This window comes from Lygodium microphyllum, chromosome 17, assembly GCF_053477565.2.
Source record: "Lygodium microphyllum isolate KBCC chromosome 17, Lygodium_microphyllum_v1.1.10, whole genome shotgun sequence".
Lineage (NCBI taxonomy): Eukaryota > Viridiplantae > Streptophyta > Polypodiopsida > Schizaeales > Lygodiaceae > Lygodium > Lygodium microphyllum.
In genome coordinates this window covers 40,587,432-40,606,540 of record NC_141151.1, presented here as the reverse complement: position 1 = coordinate 40,606,540, position 19,109 = coordinate 40,587,432, and the positions used below count along the sequence as shown (strand labels likewise).

General features: G+C 38.4%; 1 protein-coding gene across 2 annotated transcripts; it reads right to left on the bottom strand.

The window, feature by feature from the left end:
- Window positions 1-3,391: 3,391 nt before the first annotated feature.
- On the bottom strand, window positions 3,392-6,307 carry LOC148021818 (alpha-L-fucosidase 3-like). Of its 2 annotated transcripts, none has more exons than XM_087697337.1 (5): window positions 5,992-6,306; window positions 5,311-5,520; window positions 4,955-5,121; window positions 3,982-4,252; window positions 3,392-3,792 (listed from the first exon to the last, which is right to left on the bottom strand). In XM_087697337.1, exons 1-5 carry the CDS (start codon window positions 6,236-6,238, stop codon window positions 3,527-3,529), a joined length of 1,161 nt encoding a protein of 386 aa, XP_087553463.1. In that variant the 5' UTR covers window positions 6,239-6,306; the 3' UTR covers window positions 3,392-3,526. The 2 variants fall into 2 exon arrangements, with proteins under 2 accessions (XP_087553463.1, XP_087553464.1); XM_087697338.1 differs by having other exon boundaries at window positions 3,623-3,792; window positions 4,079-4,252; window positions 5,992-6,307.
- Window positions 6,308-19,109: the final 12,802 nt, after the last annotated feature.

Below are 19,109 nucleotides of genomic sequence, written 5' to 3'. Positions count from 1 at the left end.
AGCCAAACGCTAAACAATTGGGCTCTCATTCTTCAACTTTTCCATGATGTTTTGAATCTTCAAGCTAATGTTCTATAGTCAATGATAAGGAAACGATAAATAGGCCAACATCTATGCCCAAGATTTGTTCATCTATAACATTTGCTTATTTCTCCTTAGATGACTCGTGTATCATGCAATTGTAGTCTTTTGACATTTCTTCATCCAATGTAGCTTCATATTCCACCCATTTGTGTAGCTTCGTGGCAACAAACCATCATAACGTGCCAACACATTAATTTAGGCACCTCCATCTACATGGACTCTTTTGATGGACACTCTAATCATATCAAGCTTCTACAATAAGTATATTATCCATTACATTAACTTAGGCACCTCCATCTACATAGGCTCTTTTGATGCACTCACTACTCCAAGTTTCTATGATAGGTGGACTCTATCCCTCAATACATCAAAAAGTGGATGTAACAAGGTATTGAAATATGTGCATAAGCTACATATCTGAACTTTTATAGTTTAGAAAAAACACTAATGTCATCATGTGGCACTTTTTTGACAAATTTGATACTCCTGTCCTAATTGTTTGCCCATTAAACTTTTATATCACTTAATCAAATATCAAAAGAGGATGAAATGGCAACTAGTAGGAGCTTGTGCCATTTGGCACTGCATAAAGACCTTGGAATATGTTAGCTTCAAGGTTTCTTTTCATATCTCATGATGACATAATCCATACATACTAAAATAATTATATCTTTCTAAGAGATAATTACATTGAATGTGTACTCAACCATTGAATGTACATGTGACTTTCCTTTATCTTTTAAATATAACTATCTACTTATTCCTTTATTTTTTTAATGAATAAAACTATATCTATGTTTGCTTCTTCCTTACAAATTACACTATTTTCTTACTCTACAAGCCCCTCCAAACTACCTTCAAATGTCGTAATGTCCTTCCATTTCTTGTCAATACTTCCTCCACTTTAATTGAGGACTCTTGCTTTCTCAAAGTTGATCCATCTAGCTCTCTACTTCTAAGCAACGAGCACATGTAATTATTCTTCATTCTTCTCTTTAATAAGCTTTAAGGCATTGACTAGTGGGCCTCTCAACTCTCTTCTTTGATTAGCTCCAACACCAATTGCAACAAGCTCCATAATAAGATTATGCAAAGGATTGATAACAATCTACAATCCTTCACACTTGAGGTGGATGTGGATAGTTTGGCAAGAGGTGCCACCAATTACAACAAAATATAGGGTCAATTCTTCAAGGTCTATACATAACTTCACTTTCCCATTAGGGCTTATTGGGTGATTCAACTTTGGGCCTATTGTAGAAGCTTTATTTGAAGATTCTCAAGTGTTGATTGAGTCTTCGATCATATTGTTGCTCAAATTATCTTAGATAGAGGCATTAGCCTAGTGATTGAATGAAATTTGTAGAATTCAAGAACCTCTCTCTCTCTCTCCAACAAAGAGACAAAACCTCAAAAAAGAAAAGTAGGCTTAACATAAGATTGGGTACAATCTCCCACAATCAAGCATAAGTGCAAGCTTGCCTTTTAGCATGTTTTTCAACATAGAAGTATTGTTTGCCAAGCCCTTTACACACATGGTGGCATATTCCATGCATTGCAAATTGTAATCATTTGTGTGACTTAATATTAGTATTGTTTACCAAGCCCTTTACACACATGGTGGCATATTCCATACATTGCAAATTGTTATCATTTGTGTGACTTAATATTTAAAAGCACTACTATTATAGTGCAAAAAGTACTAAATCATTGACAATACTAGAGTAACATGTGTTGCATTCTTTTTCTGGGGTTAGAAGGGCCTTTTAAATATCATTTGCAATTGGTATGCCTTGTTTAAGTGTCAGTTACCAATGCCAATAACCTTACAAAGACAAATAGTAATTTTCAAGGGCCATGATAGATTTTAATACTACCAAGTGGAGACTAAGTGAATCTAGAGCTCGGCTTGGCAATCACATTTGAATGTCTCTGCAAAGAAATTTTAACTACTCACAAATCAATGTTAGCATGAGAACTCAAAAGTAAATAAATAATTTTCAACATGTAAAAATATAACATTATAAACATCAACTCGCAGTAAATCCAAGGATAATTCCATAACACCCTCATTAAACAAGCATGTACACTCCCAATCATATGCATATCCTGACTAGTTATTATTAATTTGTATTATTATGAAAGCACCTACCGCGACTCCGAGTATCACCCACATCCACACTTCTAGTTTGAATAACCAAAGAGAACAGGCATACCCATTAGATATTCACTCGAGGGAGACCCACTAATCATTCCCTTGAGAATGCACCCGACATGAAAGGAAAACCAGTGCCGTTAATGATGCCCACAAGAGAGAACTATATAAGCCATCATCCTCCTATGGAGCAACATACCTCATAGCAACAATCCTCCATTACTATGGGCTAGATGGAGCACTCTCTCTCTCTCTCTGTCTCAAGTGGATTGTGGGAGTGAGTAGCTTATTAACCAATGGATCTGTTTAAGCATAACGCCTTTGCACAGGGTTGTCGCAAGTGAAGTGAATGTGCTGCACTGTTTATATTAAGCAAGGGGGTTGTGGGAATCGTGTGGGAGTAATCAGCTTTCTGATTTGTGTACCTACCAAGGTGAGTCTGTAGTTAGACAATAAGATTGTACCATAGAAGGTCTGCATTGAACTAATCTTATCAGTAAAGCCCCATACTTGGAAGAAGTGGAGAGGTAGTTGGCTGTAATTTTGCTAAGATTTACAGACCCAACCAGGCGCAACCCATGCTGCCGGTATAACAAAAAGATGGCACAATGCACCTTTGTGGTTAACTGCATAGCTTTGAATAAGGTGAGCATTAAGATCTAGTAGTTGTTTGATCAACTCAGGGATGTTGCATTAGACAGTGGCTGCACATGTAAACCTTAATGGACATACACAATCTCACGAGAAAATGTGTAAAATGCTTTGTATTGAGATGGGGCTTGATATTACCAGCATAAAGAAAGGCATTGATAGCCTGTTTAACTATCCAAATCAGGTCTCACTTAAAAACCTTCTTTTGGCAGATTTCTCAGTGTGCTTTGATGTCCTCATACTTACTTTCATTTCAAATTCAAAGACTGACTTCTTCTACGATGACATGATTATGTCTTGAAATGCCCTGTATCAGGACATCTTAAGTTTCCCAAATAAAGGCATAGATCTGCTACTTGAAAGACTTACAGTCTCTTTATTCATGGTACAGGCACAAATTATGTTAGGTTAATCAAGTTAGAATGTTTAGATACTTTGCTAAACTTTATACTCATCTGTTCCGATATTAAGGGCTACACCCTTGATAGATAAGACCTTACAGGCACAAGTTATGTTAGGTTAATCAAGTTAGAATGTTTAGATCCTTTGCTAAGCCCTGTACTCATCTGTTCCGATAATAAGGGCTACACCCTTGATAGATAAGACCTTACAGAGCTGATATGCAGATAATTTGATTTAGTGTTTATAAAGCTCACAGAAATGGCCTGGCAAGAACTTTGGGATAGAGTAATTTCCAGAAAACAGCCCATTGGCAATGAGATGATTGGCAGCCTCAGTATAATGAATTCCATCCCAACATACATAGACGGAGGGATCCTTGCATAGGTTGTAGGAGAGCTGCTTGCCTCCAATAACAGGTTTGGCCCCACATCCAACTGTCAAATTAAAGTTGTAAGGACCACCACCAAATCCACAACAAGCCCTTAATGTGAACCTAAATCCTGCATCAGCAATAATTCCATTCAATAACTAATTTCTGCTCTAGATTTGTTAGATATGCAACTCATCTTAAACACTGCAAGTAATTTGATAATCGCACTTGCTGTGAAAGCATTCCAGAGAAAAACAAAAAAGCACGTTCAGGCCAAGAGAAAAAGAAAGGCCTTTTCTAGCCAAGGTAGAAACACTACCATCTAGACGGGCATTCACAAACAGATTGTACTTTAGTTGATAGCCATCCACCAGTACAAATGTTGCATTCGTAAGTTCTGACTTCAGTTTGCTTACTGTGTCTTCCAAAAGTTTATTGTAATATTCAGCGATCCTGTTGTATGGTGTTGCACAGCCATGGCTATCAAGGTCTGATAGCTTGTAGGGAAGCCTCGTAAGAACATAGGCCAAGCATCCCAGTGGACCTGTTGAAATGATCAGAAAGTTTCTGGCCCCTTCCTGATACAATGCCTGTAAGTAAACATCCAGCCACCAAGCACCCTTTAGGGAAATGTTTGCTTGCAAGACACAAAAGCTCTTTGATATTAGAAGAGTAGACTGCAACTATGTTGTATGCAAGAGACATATCAATCCTTTGATATAATGCTTCTAGGCGTGGGGTGCAGGATTTGACCCATGACCTTTTGGGGTCAGTACGGACAACCTGCTAAGATAGATCCTTGGCTCCATTGGTTAAATATATGCTACAAGAGCAAGACTACTAATTTGGCTCTTCTTATTGGACCAAAGTGACAAATAGCTTCCAGATTCTTTATGATGGCTATGGAGAAATACTCGCTTCAAATCGAAGGGAAGAGTGGCAAGACCACTCTCTTGGGTCACAATTTCTGCCAGACTGACAATGACAAATCTGGCTCAACAAAACCAGAAAAAAACTGAGTAGCACTTGAGTAATGCGGGTAGCACATCTGACTTGACACCTCTAAACACAACAAGTAACCAGCTTCTGCCTGGTTGCCAAAGCTAAAAGCAATGAGCTACCTACAAACAGTGGACTGCACCGGGGACCATGCTATTTCCAGGCTGTTCCTTCATGCCCTCTCTTGCACATTCATGCACACAAGCATGCAACTGTAGCTGAAACCCACAATCCTTCAATTCACAACTGGCCTACAAGAATGCTCAATCAAAAGCAAAAGTAAAACAGTTAACCTGAATATTGCTGCTGAACTCGTTGAGCACTCCTGGTATATAAGCTTTCACTTGCTTGGTTGGGAGATTTCGGAAGTATGCAGATGTAAGGTCATTCTGACCTATGTCAAAAACATACAATGCCTTCTCGAAGTAGTCAGGTCTAGGAAGAAAGCTGGCAAATTGCTCTGCAAACAAGCACTTTCTTAATCAAGTCTGAAGTGGGCAGACTAATGTGGTTTCTGTTGTGTAAACTGTATTAGAAACAGTGACATTGGATGCAATTGTTGCTCCAATAACATTAGCAATATCTGCATCAGAGCTTAAAATTTGTACTTTGATTTTTCACAAGAAGATGAATGAGAGAGCTGTCTTACTTTGGGACTGATACACTAAGCTCCTCTGTTTAAACTCCTTGAACTGCCTAACCTGCACACCCAAATAGAAGGGGCTGAAACCCGATTGCTGGAGTGTAGTGTTCTGTGCAAGAATAGTGGAGCCAGCCGTGGCGAAGTTGGCCCCTGTCTTGAAATCTGATCCCACAGATTGCAAATATGCATTTAAATAAGGCAATCCCAACTCCTGAGCTGCAAAACAAAAAAAGAACAAATAAACAAAGCATATATACGATGCTTTCAAGACACAATTGCTGATTTAATTAGAAGGGTCAATGGCACGAACATGTATATACATACTTTTCAGTAAACACACCTGCTGATTCAATCAACACATGCTTTTCAGTAGCAAAGTCTGATATAGTGGACTCAAAAGGCTCCCATATGTGGAATTTATGTACGGAATGCGATGCACAAGGAAACATCATTGCTGGAAGTTGAAATGTGATGCAGAAGAAAATACTATTTCTGAATGTTGCAATGTGATGCAGAAGAGACGATATTTGACGGATTCTACAACTGAATGCCATGAAATGCGGTTCAAAGGAGAGGGAAAAGAACAGCTGATCCAGTAGAGTGTGTCAAATTAAACTGATGCATTAAAAGCTGGTGCAGAAGGAGCCATGGATGCTGTGTTGGACCAGGTAAGGGAGGGGGGAGTACCTATGAAATCAATGACAAGGCGGCCATCGCAGTAGCGGCCCGAGGGTTTGTGGAAGAAGGTGATGCCGTTGGGAGGGGGCTGGGGTCCGAATGCCGCAACAAGGCCACCGGTGTCGGAGTTGGAGTCCCCAAAATTGAACAAGGCAGGGAACTTGCCATGGCACCGTGCCGAATTCCCTGCTGCATGTGGAAAAGGAAACACAAGGAGGCAGATCAACAGGAAATGCAGCTGATTACAAGAAGCCATAAAAGTGCAGGAGGAGGAGGAGGAGGAGGAGGAGGAGAAGCAGAGCAGCTGCTGGAATGGAAATGGGAGAGAAAGGGAAGCTGGACTTACCGTATTTATTACGAGTCTACAAGGCCCTGGCACCAGCTCTCTCCCGTGCGTACATGATGATGATGATGACGACGACGACGACGACGACAACGATGGAGGAACAGAGGCGTGGCTGACTGTGTTCTTGTTATTGTACTGTGATCATGCATGGCGGTCTGCTTCTTTCTTTCGGTAAAGCTCGGTTGAATTAGAGAGGATAATCACTTTGACGGCTTCCTCCCCGCCACTTTCTCAGTAACAGCTCCTTCTGCTGATAGTGCACTCTCTCTCTCTCTCTCTCTCTCTCTCTCTCTCTCACATCGGTGTCTGCCGATAGGTCTCCCTATATCTCTCTAACCTTTGAATCTTTGTCATTTATCGTAACTTACACCATGTGTCGTAGCTCAATTAGCCTCATAGGCTAGCTAGTCACCTATAAGTCTATGGAGCAAAGACTTTTTTTTTTAATTCATAGACTTTTGCTTCACAATGAGAGAAAATCATACTTTATTTTTTTAAATTCCCAGTCTTTTACTTCACATCAATTCAAAGCATAAGCTATATTTAAGCATTTGTTTGTGCTTTATTATTAAAAAAGAGTTACAAAGCAACTTGGTGAGTGAGCTATTATAATATCGCATGGTAATGGCAGGATGGAAATACATAACTTACAAGGGTTGGAAATCTGAAAGAGAATAGACACATGCTCTGAAAATACAAAAGAGGAGAGATACATGAGCTAAAAATATACTGCACCCACACGTCAAAAGAGGTGCAATGAAGTCAGAACCAAGGCATGTATGGCCACCATGGGCTGCATGGACAGCAAGGATTTCATGGGCAGCATGGCCCCTATGATCTGCGTGACAAGGTCATCCTAACAAAGTACAATGGGCAATCCCCCTCACCATCTGACTTGGAGGACAAGCTTAGCACTTATTAGTCTTCTAAAAACCCTACTAACCCTTCTCTCAGTGCTTGGACAAGCCCTTGAGCTCTATGCTCCCCACACTGAATCATTGGAGGATTAAGAGAGCGATAATGATGAGGCATCTGTTCTTCAACAATTCCTTCTCTATGGTTTGTTGGTGCTACAAAATGGCCCCACATCTAGCATGCTCTTGTGTACTAGATCCAAGGTCTTTTATGAGGTCAAACTATGTGAGATTATTGATGTGAGATAGTGAAGAAGGGATTAAAGGGTAGGACGAGGGGCAGCAATGTTATGTTAAAGATTACAGGGGCCACCAGAGGCAGGGGAAGCCTTGAGTAGACACAAATAATATGCCATCATTATTAATTAAGAATAAGAAGGAGAATCAAAGAGTCCAAGGAGTCGTAGAGAGGATAGGATGACATACCCTATCATCATCTCAAATGGAGAGAGAGAGAGAGAGAGAGAGAGAGAGAGAGAGAGTGTGTGTGTGTGTGTGTGTGTGTGTGTGTGTGTGTGTGTGTGAACCAGCCATGGCTTGCATCTTGGCCTCCGCATAATAGAAAAGAAGAAGAAGAAGAAGAAAATTTGCATTGTAGAGAGAAAGGATGACCTTGTCTCCATCACTGTCCCTAGGAATCCCATTGTCATCTTTCACCAATGTGCCCCAACTTCTTGGTCATTATAGAAAGGAGAGAGGGCATGATTGTGAGATAGAAAGAGAGAGAGAGAGAGAGAGAGGATGGCACTGTAGAGAGAGAGAAGGGCGTGTCATCTAGAAGGTTGTTTCGCTATTCCTTCACCTCTCCGACCCTCATCCATGTAGCCTACCCTACAAAATTTGAAGGAGAATAATGACAATGATTTTTTTTTTAAAATAGAAACTCTAATGTTACTAACCCTTTTTCTTCATACTAGTTCATATGCAATACAAGTTTATATGCGATACAATTAAAAGAAAAAAAAGCCTTAGCAATCGAAAGGTTCGCCATCTCACAGTTTGTAGTAGTCCATCTTAAGGTGCTTACCTCTTCTCTTGCACTTCCCCTAAATGTCCCTTTCTACCCAAGCATTTTCCCCCCTTTTATTGTGAACATGGTGCATAGATCGATCGCCGTATGCGTACGTAGTGAGCGTCAGAAGGTCCCCAAGAACAAAATAACTCTACTTTTTACACAAAAACCAATGAAGAAAGCTTGCACGACATGAACAAGAGACCAATTGGGTGCAATCTCCCCCCATGCCTTGTGTGAGCGCTCCACAAAGCATGTATTTAATATATTATTCATCTTCAAGCTCAAATAATAGCCCAAATTACAAAATAGCACGCTTTAGCTTTTGAGTTTGTTTTTGTGCCAATAAAGAACTAAAGCTAATGGGCGTCCAAGAAGTCAGGCAGTACCCAAATACAATGTCCAATACAAATATTTAAATCATGCGTCCATGTGCATACAAAAATAACAAATAAATATCAAGTGCTTTAATAAATAAGCGCGACAAAATAGAGGCGCCATGTCTAAGATACGCGCCCATCAAAAATTGACGATAACTTGAATACACGCTATCCTCCAATGCTTCCCAATGCCACCACTGCTCGCTCTACACATCAACTGAAGCATTCACAATTGTTAGAAAAATAATACAATTAAACCGACAACAGTGAATACCTAGCAGTCTTCAGCTACATAAATAAATTGGTTAGAAATCAATCCTAACCTTAATTTATTACGAGTGCGCACTCTAAACTCATAAACGTTTATTAATTTAAATATGTATTTTACGGAATCACTCGCTATGGAATCACCCATGTACACATAAAATTAACAAAATGTCCGAAAAGGATAGGCATCCCCATCGACTTCTCGCACAAAGAATCCACTTTGTGTATGAGCCCCCGTAATAAAATTTTACGGAATCCACCGCAAAACCTCACGGAATCCATCGTGGCACGAAATCCACCGTGGAATATGCCTCTTGGCATCATATCCTCGGGGTGGGATAGCAATTGACCTTAATTGCTATTAGCTCAATGTGGAGCTAACAGAGTGGGGAAAGCATTTAAGTCTCTAACATGCATCCATTGGGCCTCTTCAACAGGATGATTTTTAAACTTGGCCAAATATCTAGAATATCTACGGCCAGTTCTAGTGGTCATAAAGTCAGTATCTATAATAGTTTCAGGCTCAAGTATTTCAATTTCATCATCTAGTAAAGGAGGGTTTTCATAGACAGGGTGTACAGGTAATTGGCCTCTAAAAGGTCGTAATAAACTGATATGGAAGGTGTTGTGAATTTTCCAATGTTGTGGTAGTTCTAGTTTAAATGCATTGTCATTGATTTTGTGTATGATCTTGAATGGTCCATAAAATCTAGGTGTTAATTTCACAAATGGGTGTTTATCTACACTCTGTAATCTTCGTTTTTCTATTCATAACCAAACATAATCATCAACTTTAAAATTCATAACCTGTCTTTTCTTGTTTGCTTGTTTTGTGTATGATTGCTGGGCTTTGGCAATCATATCTTTAACTTCATCAAAAATAGTAGCATGCATGTTAGCAATATCATCAGCAATTTGAATTTTGTTTGATAATGATGCAATAGGTGTAGGCAATCGATATCCATAAATAACTTCAAATGACGCTTTCTTTGTAGCTGTATGTGGTGTATTATTATATGCAAACTGAAGTAAATGTAGATGTGTATCCCATGTGTGTGGTTTTGAAATGGTGTAAGCACGCAAAAGATCTAAAATAGTATTGTTAGTAGCTTCTGTTTGACCGTTTGTTTCAGGATAAAATGCAGATGAAAAATCAATCTTTGTTCCTAAGTTAGCAAACAAAGTAATCCAAAAATTATTACAAAATCTAGAATCACGATCAGAAATAATGAATTTTGGTAAACCATGGTTAGTGAAAACAGTTTTCAAAAACATTTGAGCAGCTTGAGATGCAGTTAAAGTTTTCTTACATGGAATAAAATATGCTTGTTTGCTAAACCTGTCTACAACAATCCAAATCATATCATGGTTAGCTTTAGTGTTAGGTAAACCAGTGATAAAATCCATTGAAATTTGTTCCCATGGTCGTGATGGAATAGATAATGGCATTAGTAAACCATATTGTTTACCATGGTGTCTTTTAACTCATTGACAAATTAAACATTCAGATACAAAGTTAGATACATCAGTGTCCATATGTGGCCAATAAAAATTTTCAGTCAATATACGCAAAGTAAATATTATTCCTCTATGACCTTGATATGGAGGACAATGAATTTCATGCAAAACAAATGATTGAAATGGAACTGTCACACATAATCTTTTTTCATAAAACATGAATCCATTATTGTAAGACAGTGAATCAATAGGAATCCAATTATTTGCAACTACATTGTTACAATGCTTTATGAAATGCTTTATAGCCTAATCAAAGTTGGATAGGATTGCATTTGTTTTTCAACAAATAAATCATGAATTTCCAAGGGCTAGTGAGTTTCTTTTGTAAATCCTTTTGGGAAGCTAAAGAGATGCATTTCAACTTTCTTCATCATAGGATTTCATAGCCTATACACTGGGCTTGGGTTTAGGATTGTATCTAGTTGAATGTCCATCCATGCTCTACATGTCATTTTAGATGCGATAATGCAATGTGGGATAGTTGAATATCCATACATGCTTTACATGCCATTTTTAGATTTGATAATGCAATTGGGGATATATTTGACAAAAAAATTTGCTACAATAGGCATGTTGTACTTAATACAAAAAAAACAAATATCGATAATATCATCACTCAAGTAACTGAGGTATTGGAAATGAAAGCATTTCAAAGATGGCATATTTTGCTGCTTGGAGTGTGAAGTATCAAAATGAAAGGAAGGTAAACAACACCATGCCATAAACAAAAAACCATGTTCTAGAATCTATGTGCAAGAGCACCATGTAGCAAATATAGAACCATGTCTAGAATCTTTTCGCAAGATGATCTATGGACCTTGCCACCTCCACAATGGAGCCCACTATGACATTTGTGGCTTCCAATGTGGTCTTCAATGTCTCCACTTGCCAATTGTTGCGGCCCTACTTTGCCATCTCCAGGTGCCTTCTCTACCTTGCTCCGCCATCTCCATCCCACGCATAATGTCAGTTGCCACTTTCAGCCCAATGTCGACTTCTTGCACTCTCTTGCAAGCATTCTTGGGGATGCCCGCTATCGATGTATTTAATGAAGGAGCTGGCGCATTGGGATCCAAATCCCTTAATGGCTTGGAAGGTGCATTGTCATCTATGAATTTAACAAACATTAGAATAATACAATGTCTACAAAATTATGAAGAAAGTGAAGTTGTGTATAATCAAAGAAATTTACTAGTCAACCTGGAGGGTCATAAAAGTCAATGACATTGGCTAAAGGATCCACCACTCTCTCTTGTCAAAACTTCCACTCCATGTACTCAAACAATTGTTGCTCAAAGCTCAAATAGCAAAAATTCTATTTCTTCTACTCCTTTGACATCATCATCTACTAGTTGTTCTTGCCAATAGGTATGCCACATTCCCAATTAGATATGTACTTGGTAGGTTGGCTACAAGCGCTTCCACTTCAAGAAAGCTTGTTTCCAACTCACCACCACAAGACCTTTCTCAACACACTTGTGGGCCCTCCCACTGCTCATTCTTAGTTTTAACTTTTTATCACAAGCCACCTTGTGCACTTGCATCATCAATGCCCATTTGCATTGGACCAAGCAACAAGTTGATCTAAAATCCCTATTGAACCTTGTTGTGGTTCAAGATTGGGTTTTATTCTCTTCATTGCTTGTGTCAAGTGGTGTAGGGGCTGATGTGCTACTTGTAGGTGCCATCCTAGTAGGCAAAGAGGAAGGAGATGCAACATTTGCACTATTGGAGCTAGAAGGAGTGGATGGAGGTAAAGATTGTGAAACATTAGGGGCACTCGAGGTATTCGGGTTGATAGATGTGTGGGGAGATGTGTTTTAGCAATCATGATTAAATGGAGGAGGAGAGTGTGATGACAAACTAGGAGGATGACCCAAATGAACATTTGAAATGGGGGAGGGGCACAAGCGGCTATTGCAACTATCTGAAAGGAAGATGTTGGAAGTTGGATAGGCCTTGGTCAAAATAGTAACAATCGAGATGGGTGTACATGCAGGGTGGGCATAGGGGAAATAGCCTTGAAAGCACTACATGTGGTTGGACATATAGGGGATGTCAGAGAGTGAGATGGTACTAGGCCCTTGAACATTTAAAATTTCAAGAGAGACCTCTCAAACTTGCAAAAGGCCTCGTTAGGGTCTTGCAATAGAGACACTATATCTATAGACTCCATGTTATGTGACCAAGGTATCTCTTGGACTTACAATGTAGGACACAAGGTGGGTGTGGCTGAGGATTTAGAGCCCTATGGAGGTCTTTGTGAGAATGCAAGTGGGAATGAGAAAGACATGGTGGTGAGACCTTACCATAACCTAAACAAATGCAATAGAATGATTGACCTCAAGATCGTGAAATACAACGAAAGCCAATGAAACAAACAAAAACCATTGTACACAAGGGATCATGCAATAATGAAGCATTGACTTGTTCGTATGAAAATGTCATGCATTAACAAGGATTCTGATCTTTGGTGGGGAAATGCGAATGATGACAAGCATAGTTATTAGACCAAAAACTATGTCCTTCAATGCAATACAAAATTCCAAGAACTTTTTGACTCAAGAGAAGCATTTAAATACGTCTTCATGTGTATTAATACTCATAGCAATACGGAATGTATCTCAAGACTTAGGTAGTGTGACAAGCAAAAAAGGAGACTCTATATTATTCTCAAACTAAATGCCCTGCGAAATAAGCTACTGATAATGGAGCAGAACTCATTCAAATGAGTGGATATAGGAGTGTCCTCCTTCATGTGAAGGTCCATGAGTTTCTTTAAGCAATATAAGTTATATGTAGAACTTTGCTTGTCATAAAGATCACATGTCTTTTGCCACAAATCATATGCACCACCTGTTGTCTCAAAAACATTGAAATACACTTGCTTGGATAATGACAAGATAATGGTGGACTTGCAAAGATCATCCAAATCAGCCCATGTCTCAACATCAAACTCCTCGGGATTGATGCATTTACATCTCAATGGTCAAATTTGCATCAATACCTACCAAATATGTCTTCCAATAAATGAAGTTGGTGCCATCCAACTTGTCCATGTTATGTTAAGATGGCAAGCACAACACGTGCGGACATTGATGATGGACCGCATGGATAGATGGGTCTATATATCTACACTTAGCATATCGATGGTGGTTATGATCCTCACATGGCCATTGACTTATCACTTATTATATTTATTTTGTTGCACCTACGTACAACTGGCCTAGTTATAGTGTCATTTGATTAGTATAGTCAGTTATGCATTGTTGGACTTAGTAGGCCACTTTCCTTTATGTTGTATTTTATCTATACTTTGTGTACATTGTATCGTGTATGGAAGAAGAAGAAAAAAATAGCAAGAAAATGTGTTGGCCTCTATCTCTCTTCTTGTGTTCTTGAGTGAACTTCCTCTTGTGTGCATGGTGTGTGTTTAGCGTAACAACTCAAGCAAGTCTCCCCACCACGTGATTCTTGATATGGTATTAGAGTGGCGCCACTGAGAGAGGCTGGTTTTGAAGGCCGAAGTGAAGGAGAAGAAGCAAGGATTTGAGCAAGCAAGCAATGGGTAAGAAGCTCTTCCATTCTTCCACTCTTTCTCTTGGATAGTGTATATGGAGAGTATAGCAAAAATCTTAGATTGTTGTAAGATTTGGTGTGCAAACAAAGACATATATGTGAGATTTTGGCTATCTGTGGCCATTTTGGGCCCTATTTTAGACACATAAGGTTGTGTACAATAGTTTCAAGTCATATTTGTAATTTCAACTGTGTCAATTGAAAGCGGATACACGGGTTATGAATTTCAAATATGTAAGTTTTGAGGTATTTGTTAGGAAGCAAACATAAGTTTTATCTGCAAACAAGTTGTAGATTACATAAATTATTGAGTAGTAGTAAAAAAGTCTACTTGTGGTATATTGCACTACACTTGTTGTGAAAGGTTGTAGAAGAGTTGCTTGCTATTTTGTATCATTTTTGTGATAATGGGAGAAAGCAGTGGAAACCCCATCATTAAGAAGCTGGACAAGAACAACTACCCATCATGAAAGTTTCATGTGATAAACTTCCTTATTAAAAAAGAACTTTATGAGTTCGTTTCAGGTGAAGAAAGGAGCTAGAGTTGAGTAACCCTACGACTACATATGAATTAAAGGTGTGGAAAGAATGGAATGCAAATGACAAAAAGGTGATGTGTGGCTATCTATAGTAATTGATAATACTATGCTGGGGCATATAAAAAAATACATAAACTTCACATGTAGCTTAGAAAATTTTTGAGAACATGTTTTCAATAAATACAAAGGCATAGAAGATTCAACTCAAGTAAGCTTTGAATACTTTAAAGAAAGGGAAAATGCTTATCAATGAGTATGTTTTGGAGGTGAGGAGCATTTCATATGCTTTGGCAATGATTGATGCAATGCCTGATGATGATGATTTGGTTTCATCTATTTTGGATGGTCTTAATAATGAGAACACTTGGAATCATTTGTCACTTTTGTATATATATGGAAGCCATTTCTAGAATTTGATGATTTGGTCTCTCTCATGATCAGTGAAGAGATCAACGTACAGGGTGAATCATCTGAAAGGAGTGGTGAATAGGTCCAAGATTTTTACTCAAGTTTAGGAAGGTAACGTGGCAGATCCTCTTTAAGAGGCGGTGATATGGGACGTGCTAGTGATAACCAGTAACATAAGTTAAATAAAAAATTCGGTGAAATACAAGTTTTGAGATAGGGGGAGCTCTAGAGGAAGAGGTGGATGGCGAAACAGAGGTTCTAGAAATTCTGGTATTACTTGTCATTATTGTGGAAAAATAGGTCATATTGCAGCCCATTGCCATGCTAAGAAGGATGATATCTACACTGGTAAATTACAACAAGGAAACTATGCATCAAAATAAGCATCTATTTGTTATGCAACATATGATGAATGCTATTACAAAAAAGGGGACACATGATTATGTATGGTATGTTGATTCAGGTGCATCTAATCATATGATCAGTAATATGCTGAATGGTTTGGAGAGATGCAAGATTTACAAAATCTAGGTTATGTGTAGACAGGTGATGATTCATACCACCCAATTTCACACATTGAAAAGGTTCCCTTGTCCTTACATGATGGCCAAATAAAGGGTCTCTCAAATGTATTACATGTGTCATAAATCACAAAGAATTTTGTGTCTATTGGCGGCCAAATGGTAGAGCAAGGGTTGTAGGTTCGATTTAATGCAAAAGATTGTTTTGTAGAAGACTTTAATGATAAGTACAAGTTGGTTGCAAAAGGAAGTAGAGTTGACTGCATGTTCACTTTAGAAGTTGGAATTCGTGCTAAAGAAAAATGAGACAATTTACTTGCAAGTATAGCCCACATAAAAAATGGGATTACAGAAAGAAAGAATAGACATATTTCAAGAAGTTACACGGGCATCGATGCTTGAAAAGAAAATACAAAAAAAAAAATTGGTCTGAAGCTATTTATATTGTTGTCTATATTATGAACACAACTCCTACAACTGTAGTTCATGGGATGACCCTCGAAGAATGCTTTATATGTAAGAAGCTTGATTAGCAATTCTCTTCTTAATATTACAATACTACTTTTGGGTCTCTCCTACATTGATTTGGAAAAGATACTTCTCCATCCAAACTACTTTTACATTTCTTGTCTTCTCTCTTATCAATTATTTCTTTGTATTCTCTCTTATCAATCTATATCTATACTGTTATATTATTTTTGCTATTCGTTTGTAATACTACCTGAAGCACTAGAATGATCATGTACCTAGCCTCCAGACCTAATTTCAAATTCTCCCATTTCAAATTCAAATTTCCTCCATAACAATAGGTCAAGGTAGGTAGTAAATGCCCTCTCTCTCTCTCTCTCATGTATTTTTTTCTCTCTATCTCTCACAACATTCTAGATCCCTCTCTCTCTCTCTCTCTCTCTCTCTCTCTCTCTCTCTCTCTCTCTCTCTCTCTCTCTCTCTCTCTCTCAGTGTAGCTATATTTTTATTGGACACTCTTTAGAGTAGAAAGGATATCGTTGCTATAACCCTATCAAAGGATGTTATTTTTTATGAGATGAGTAGTTGGTATGCATCTAGTGGCGATGCATTGGATGATGATGATGATGATGATGATGATGATAGTTATGTGCAGAAAAAAAAGCAAGAATCACAGAGACTCAGTGGACCAGAAACATTATCTGGTACTACATCTATGTTTAGCCCTTGGTTTAGGAGACTAAGGAGTACCCCCACGTCTTCATGTGCATCCACAAGAGTTGCATGTCAAGACAAAGGGAAGAAGAAAGTGTCAAATGGTAATGATGCATCTACTAGTCATTTGGGATTTGATGGAGATTCCAATGGTTCAAAGAGTTTGCATGATGAGCTTAGAATTCCTTAAGCTAGGTCACTAGGTGTATAGAGAGTAGATGGTAATGTAAAGCCTCCACTGAGTGTTCTAGTGGCATGCAAGCCTAGCATTTAGATGTTTGAGTTACTAGACCACTTTTCTTTATGTTGTATCTTATCTATACTTTTTGTACATTATATCATGTGTAGAAGAAGAAGAAAAAACTAGCAAGAAAATGTTTTGGCCTCCATCTCTCTTCTTGTGTTCTTGAGTGAGCTTCCTCTTGTGTGTATGGTGTGTGTTTCACATAGCAACTCAAGCAAGTCCCCCTACCATGCGATTCTTGACATGTTAAAGATGGCATCTATCCCCACTAGTAGATGCCATAATAAGTGTAAAGCAAAGAGGAAGTGGACTACTATAGTAATAGTAAAGTAGCCCCAAAATGTCCAAAATCAACTACAAGAGGTCGGGTATAATGCAAGGTATAGATGTTCACAAATTAGATGTTGTACAGTGCATGCAACAATTTTTTGCTCTTAAAGAACTGCTCAAAACTAAAATTTTAGCATGGGTAGTCACAAAACTATAGTACATGAATGCACAATTGAAGCCAAATAAGCAAAAGATAAAGCTTCCACTACCAATAATATCCATGTGACAACTAGGATATACAATGCAACCAACAACACAAAATAGAGCATGAACCACCAAGGTACCAAGTACTGTCAAAGAACCAAAGGTGTTAGATATGGAGATGCAATCCTAAACAAAAAAGTAGCATATACATAAGCCAACTGTGCATACGAGATCTGCCAAAAGCAATAGAGATATGCCAATCTACAACTAACTCATTGCATATGAATAATGCAGCTCAAGTACATAATCAAGAATGCATTTGAGCTGAAAAACATGTCTGACATGAGGAAGTACTAGGCATATTGACCAAAGCTAGATCAACTCATAATTATCGATATTCGCATAAAGGGTATACGATAGCATGTACCTGCAATAAGCCTTAAAGCTTGTAACCAGTAAAACTTCAATTCAAGTAAGCAATGCCCAAATGCAACCAACTGAGCTCAAATCCAAGATCTAGAGCTCAACCTAAGCATATCTAGGCATAATAATTACTGCCAAGCATCAATACATACATGTAGTATCCTCAAAGCATGTGTAGGTATTCAATACATAAGCTCGCACATTGAATGCTTGCTACCCACATGGTATTACATCAAAGAACCCTTCAACAACTTAACTTAACAAGCTCTAATCAATCCAAAAGCCTTTTTTGAGCATCAATACATCATTTGGGCATAATGAACGGGCCCCATAAGCATCAATAGAGCATAAAACAAGTAAATGCTTGCTATCCAAACAATGAATAGTAGACCTATCTTGAGCTGTAGGTCAATGGCTAACCTCAAAACCCTTAAAGCTTCTCAATATTGAAGCCACAAGTGCCACATAGGATGCCAAACAAACAACCAATGCTAGAGCAAGCCTAGAGCTGGATAAGGTTGGAAATGATTGAGGGAAATTGAGTGGGAATAGCTAGGATGGCTAGTTCAAATCATGTGGGCTATTCTAGAGACTTATACTACTACCAATGACCACAATGGTTGCTTGTTGGAGCTCAGGAAGATCTTGAGCAAGGGTGGAAGCGCTATATCTATTCTAAGGAGAGATAGAGCTGATACGTACGTCATTAAGTGGTTCCCATGGAAGTTGAGAATGAAGCTCACTACCTAGGCTAAAGTGAATGTTGGGGAAGCTCCTTGAATGCCCACTTTGATACCAATTGAAAGTTGGGGCAAGAGTGGAAGAATAAATGAAAGCAAGAGAGAAGCAAGAGCTATGGAGGTTCAAGAAAGAGAGAGCAAGACAATGTGGGAACTCCAATGGTCATAATGTGTGACTTACCTTTCCTTATTCTATTATCATAGAAAGAATAAATAATAAAGTGGTAATGATGGGATGTTGCCACTATAGTGTAGGTGTGCGAATAGTAAGTACAAATAAATGTGGATGGCCTCTTGATTTGGGGGATTTCTTCCATGTTACCCCGCATCATCATTTGTTTTATACCTATTGCATTGTTACATGTTCAATTAGATTGGGTGATGATCATATATGTGATATTGTTGGCATAAGTGATGTGAGATTACTCTTTGGTACTAGTGCTCCATTTTTTGTTTTATACCTACCGCATTGTTATTGGTTCAATTAAACTGGGTCATGACCATGTATTTGACATTGTTGGCATAAGTAATATGAAATTAGGGTTTGGTATTAGTACTCCATTTGTATTGCATGATGTAT

Coding starts and splice junctions, on each gene's coding strand:
- LOC148021818 (XM_087697337.1), bottom strand. CDS start 6,238: ATGGCTTCTTGTAATCAGCTGCATTTCCTGTTGATCTGCCTCCTTGTG. Junction 5,122..5,310: donor CTTAGTGTATCAGTCCCAAA/GTAAGACAGCTC, acceptor GCTTGTTTGCAG/AGCAATTTGCCAGCTTTCTT. Junction 3,793..3,981: donor TGTGAATGCCCGTCTAGATG/GTAGTGTTTCTA, acceptor TTGCTGATGCAG/GATTTAGGTTCACATTAAGG.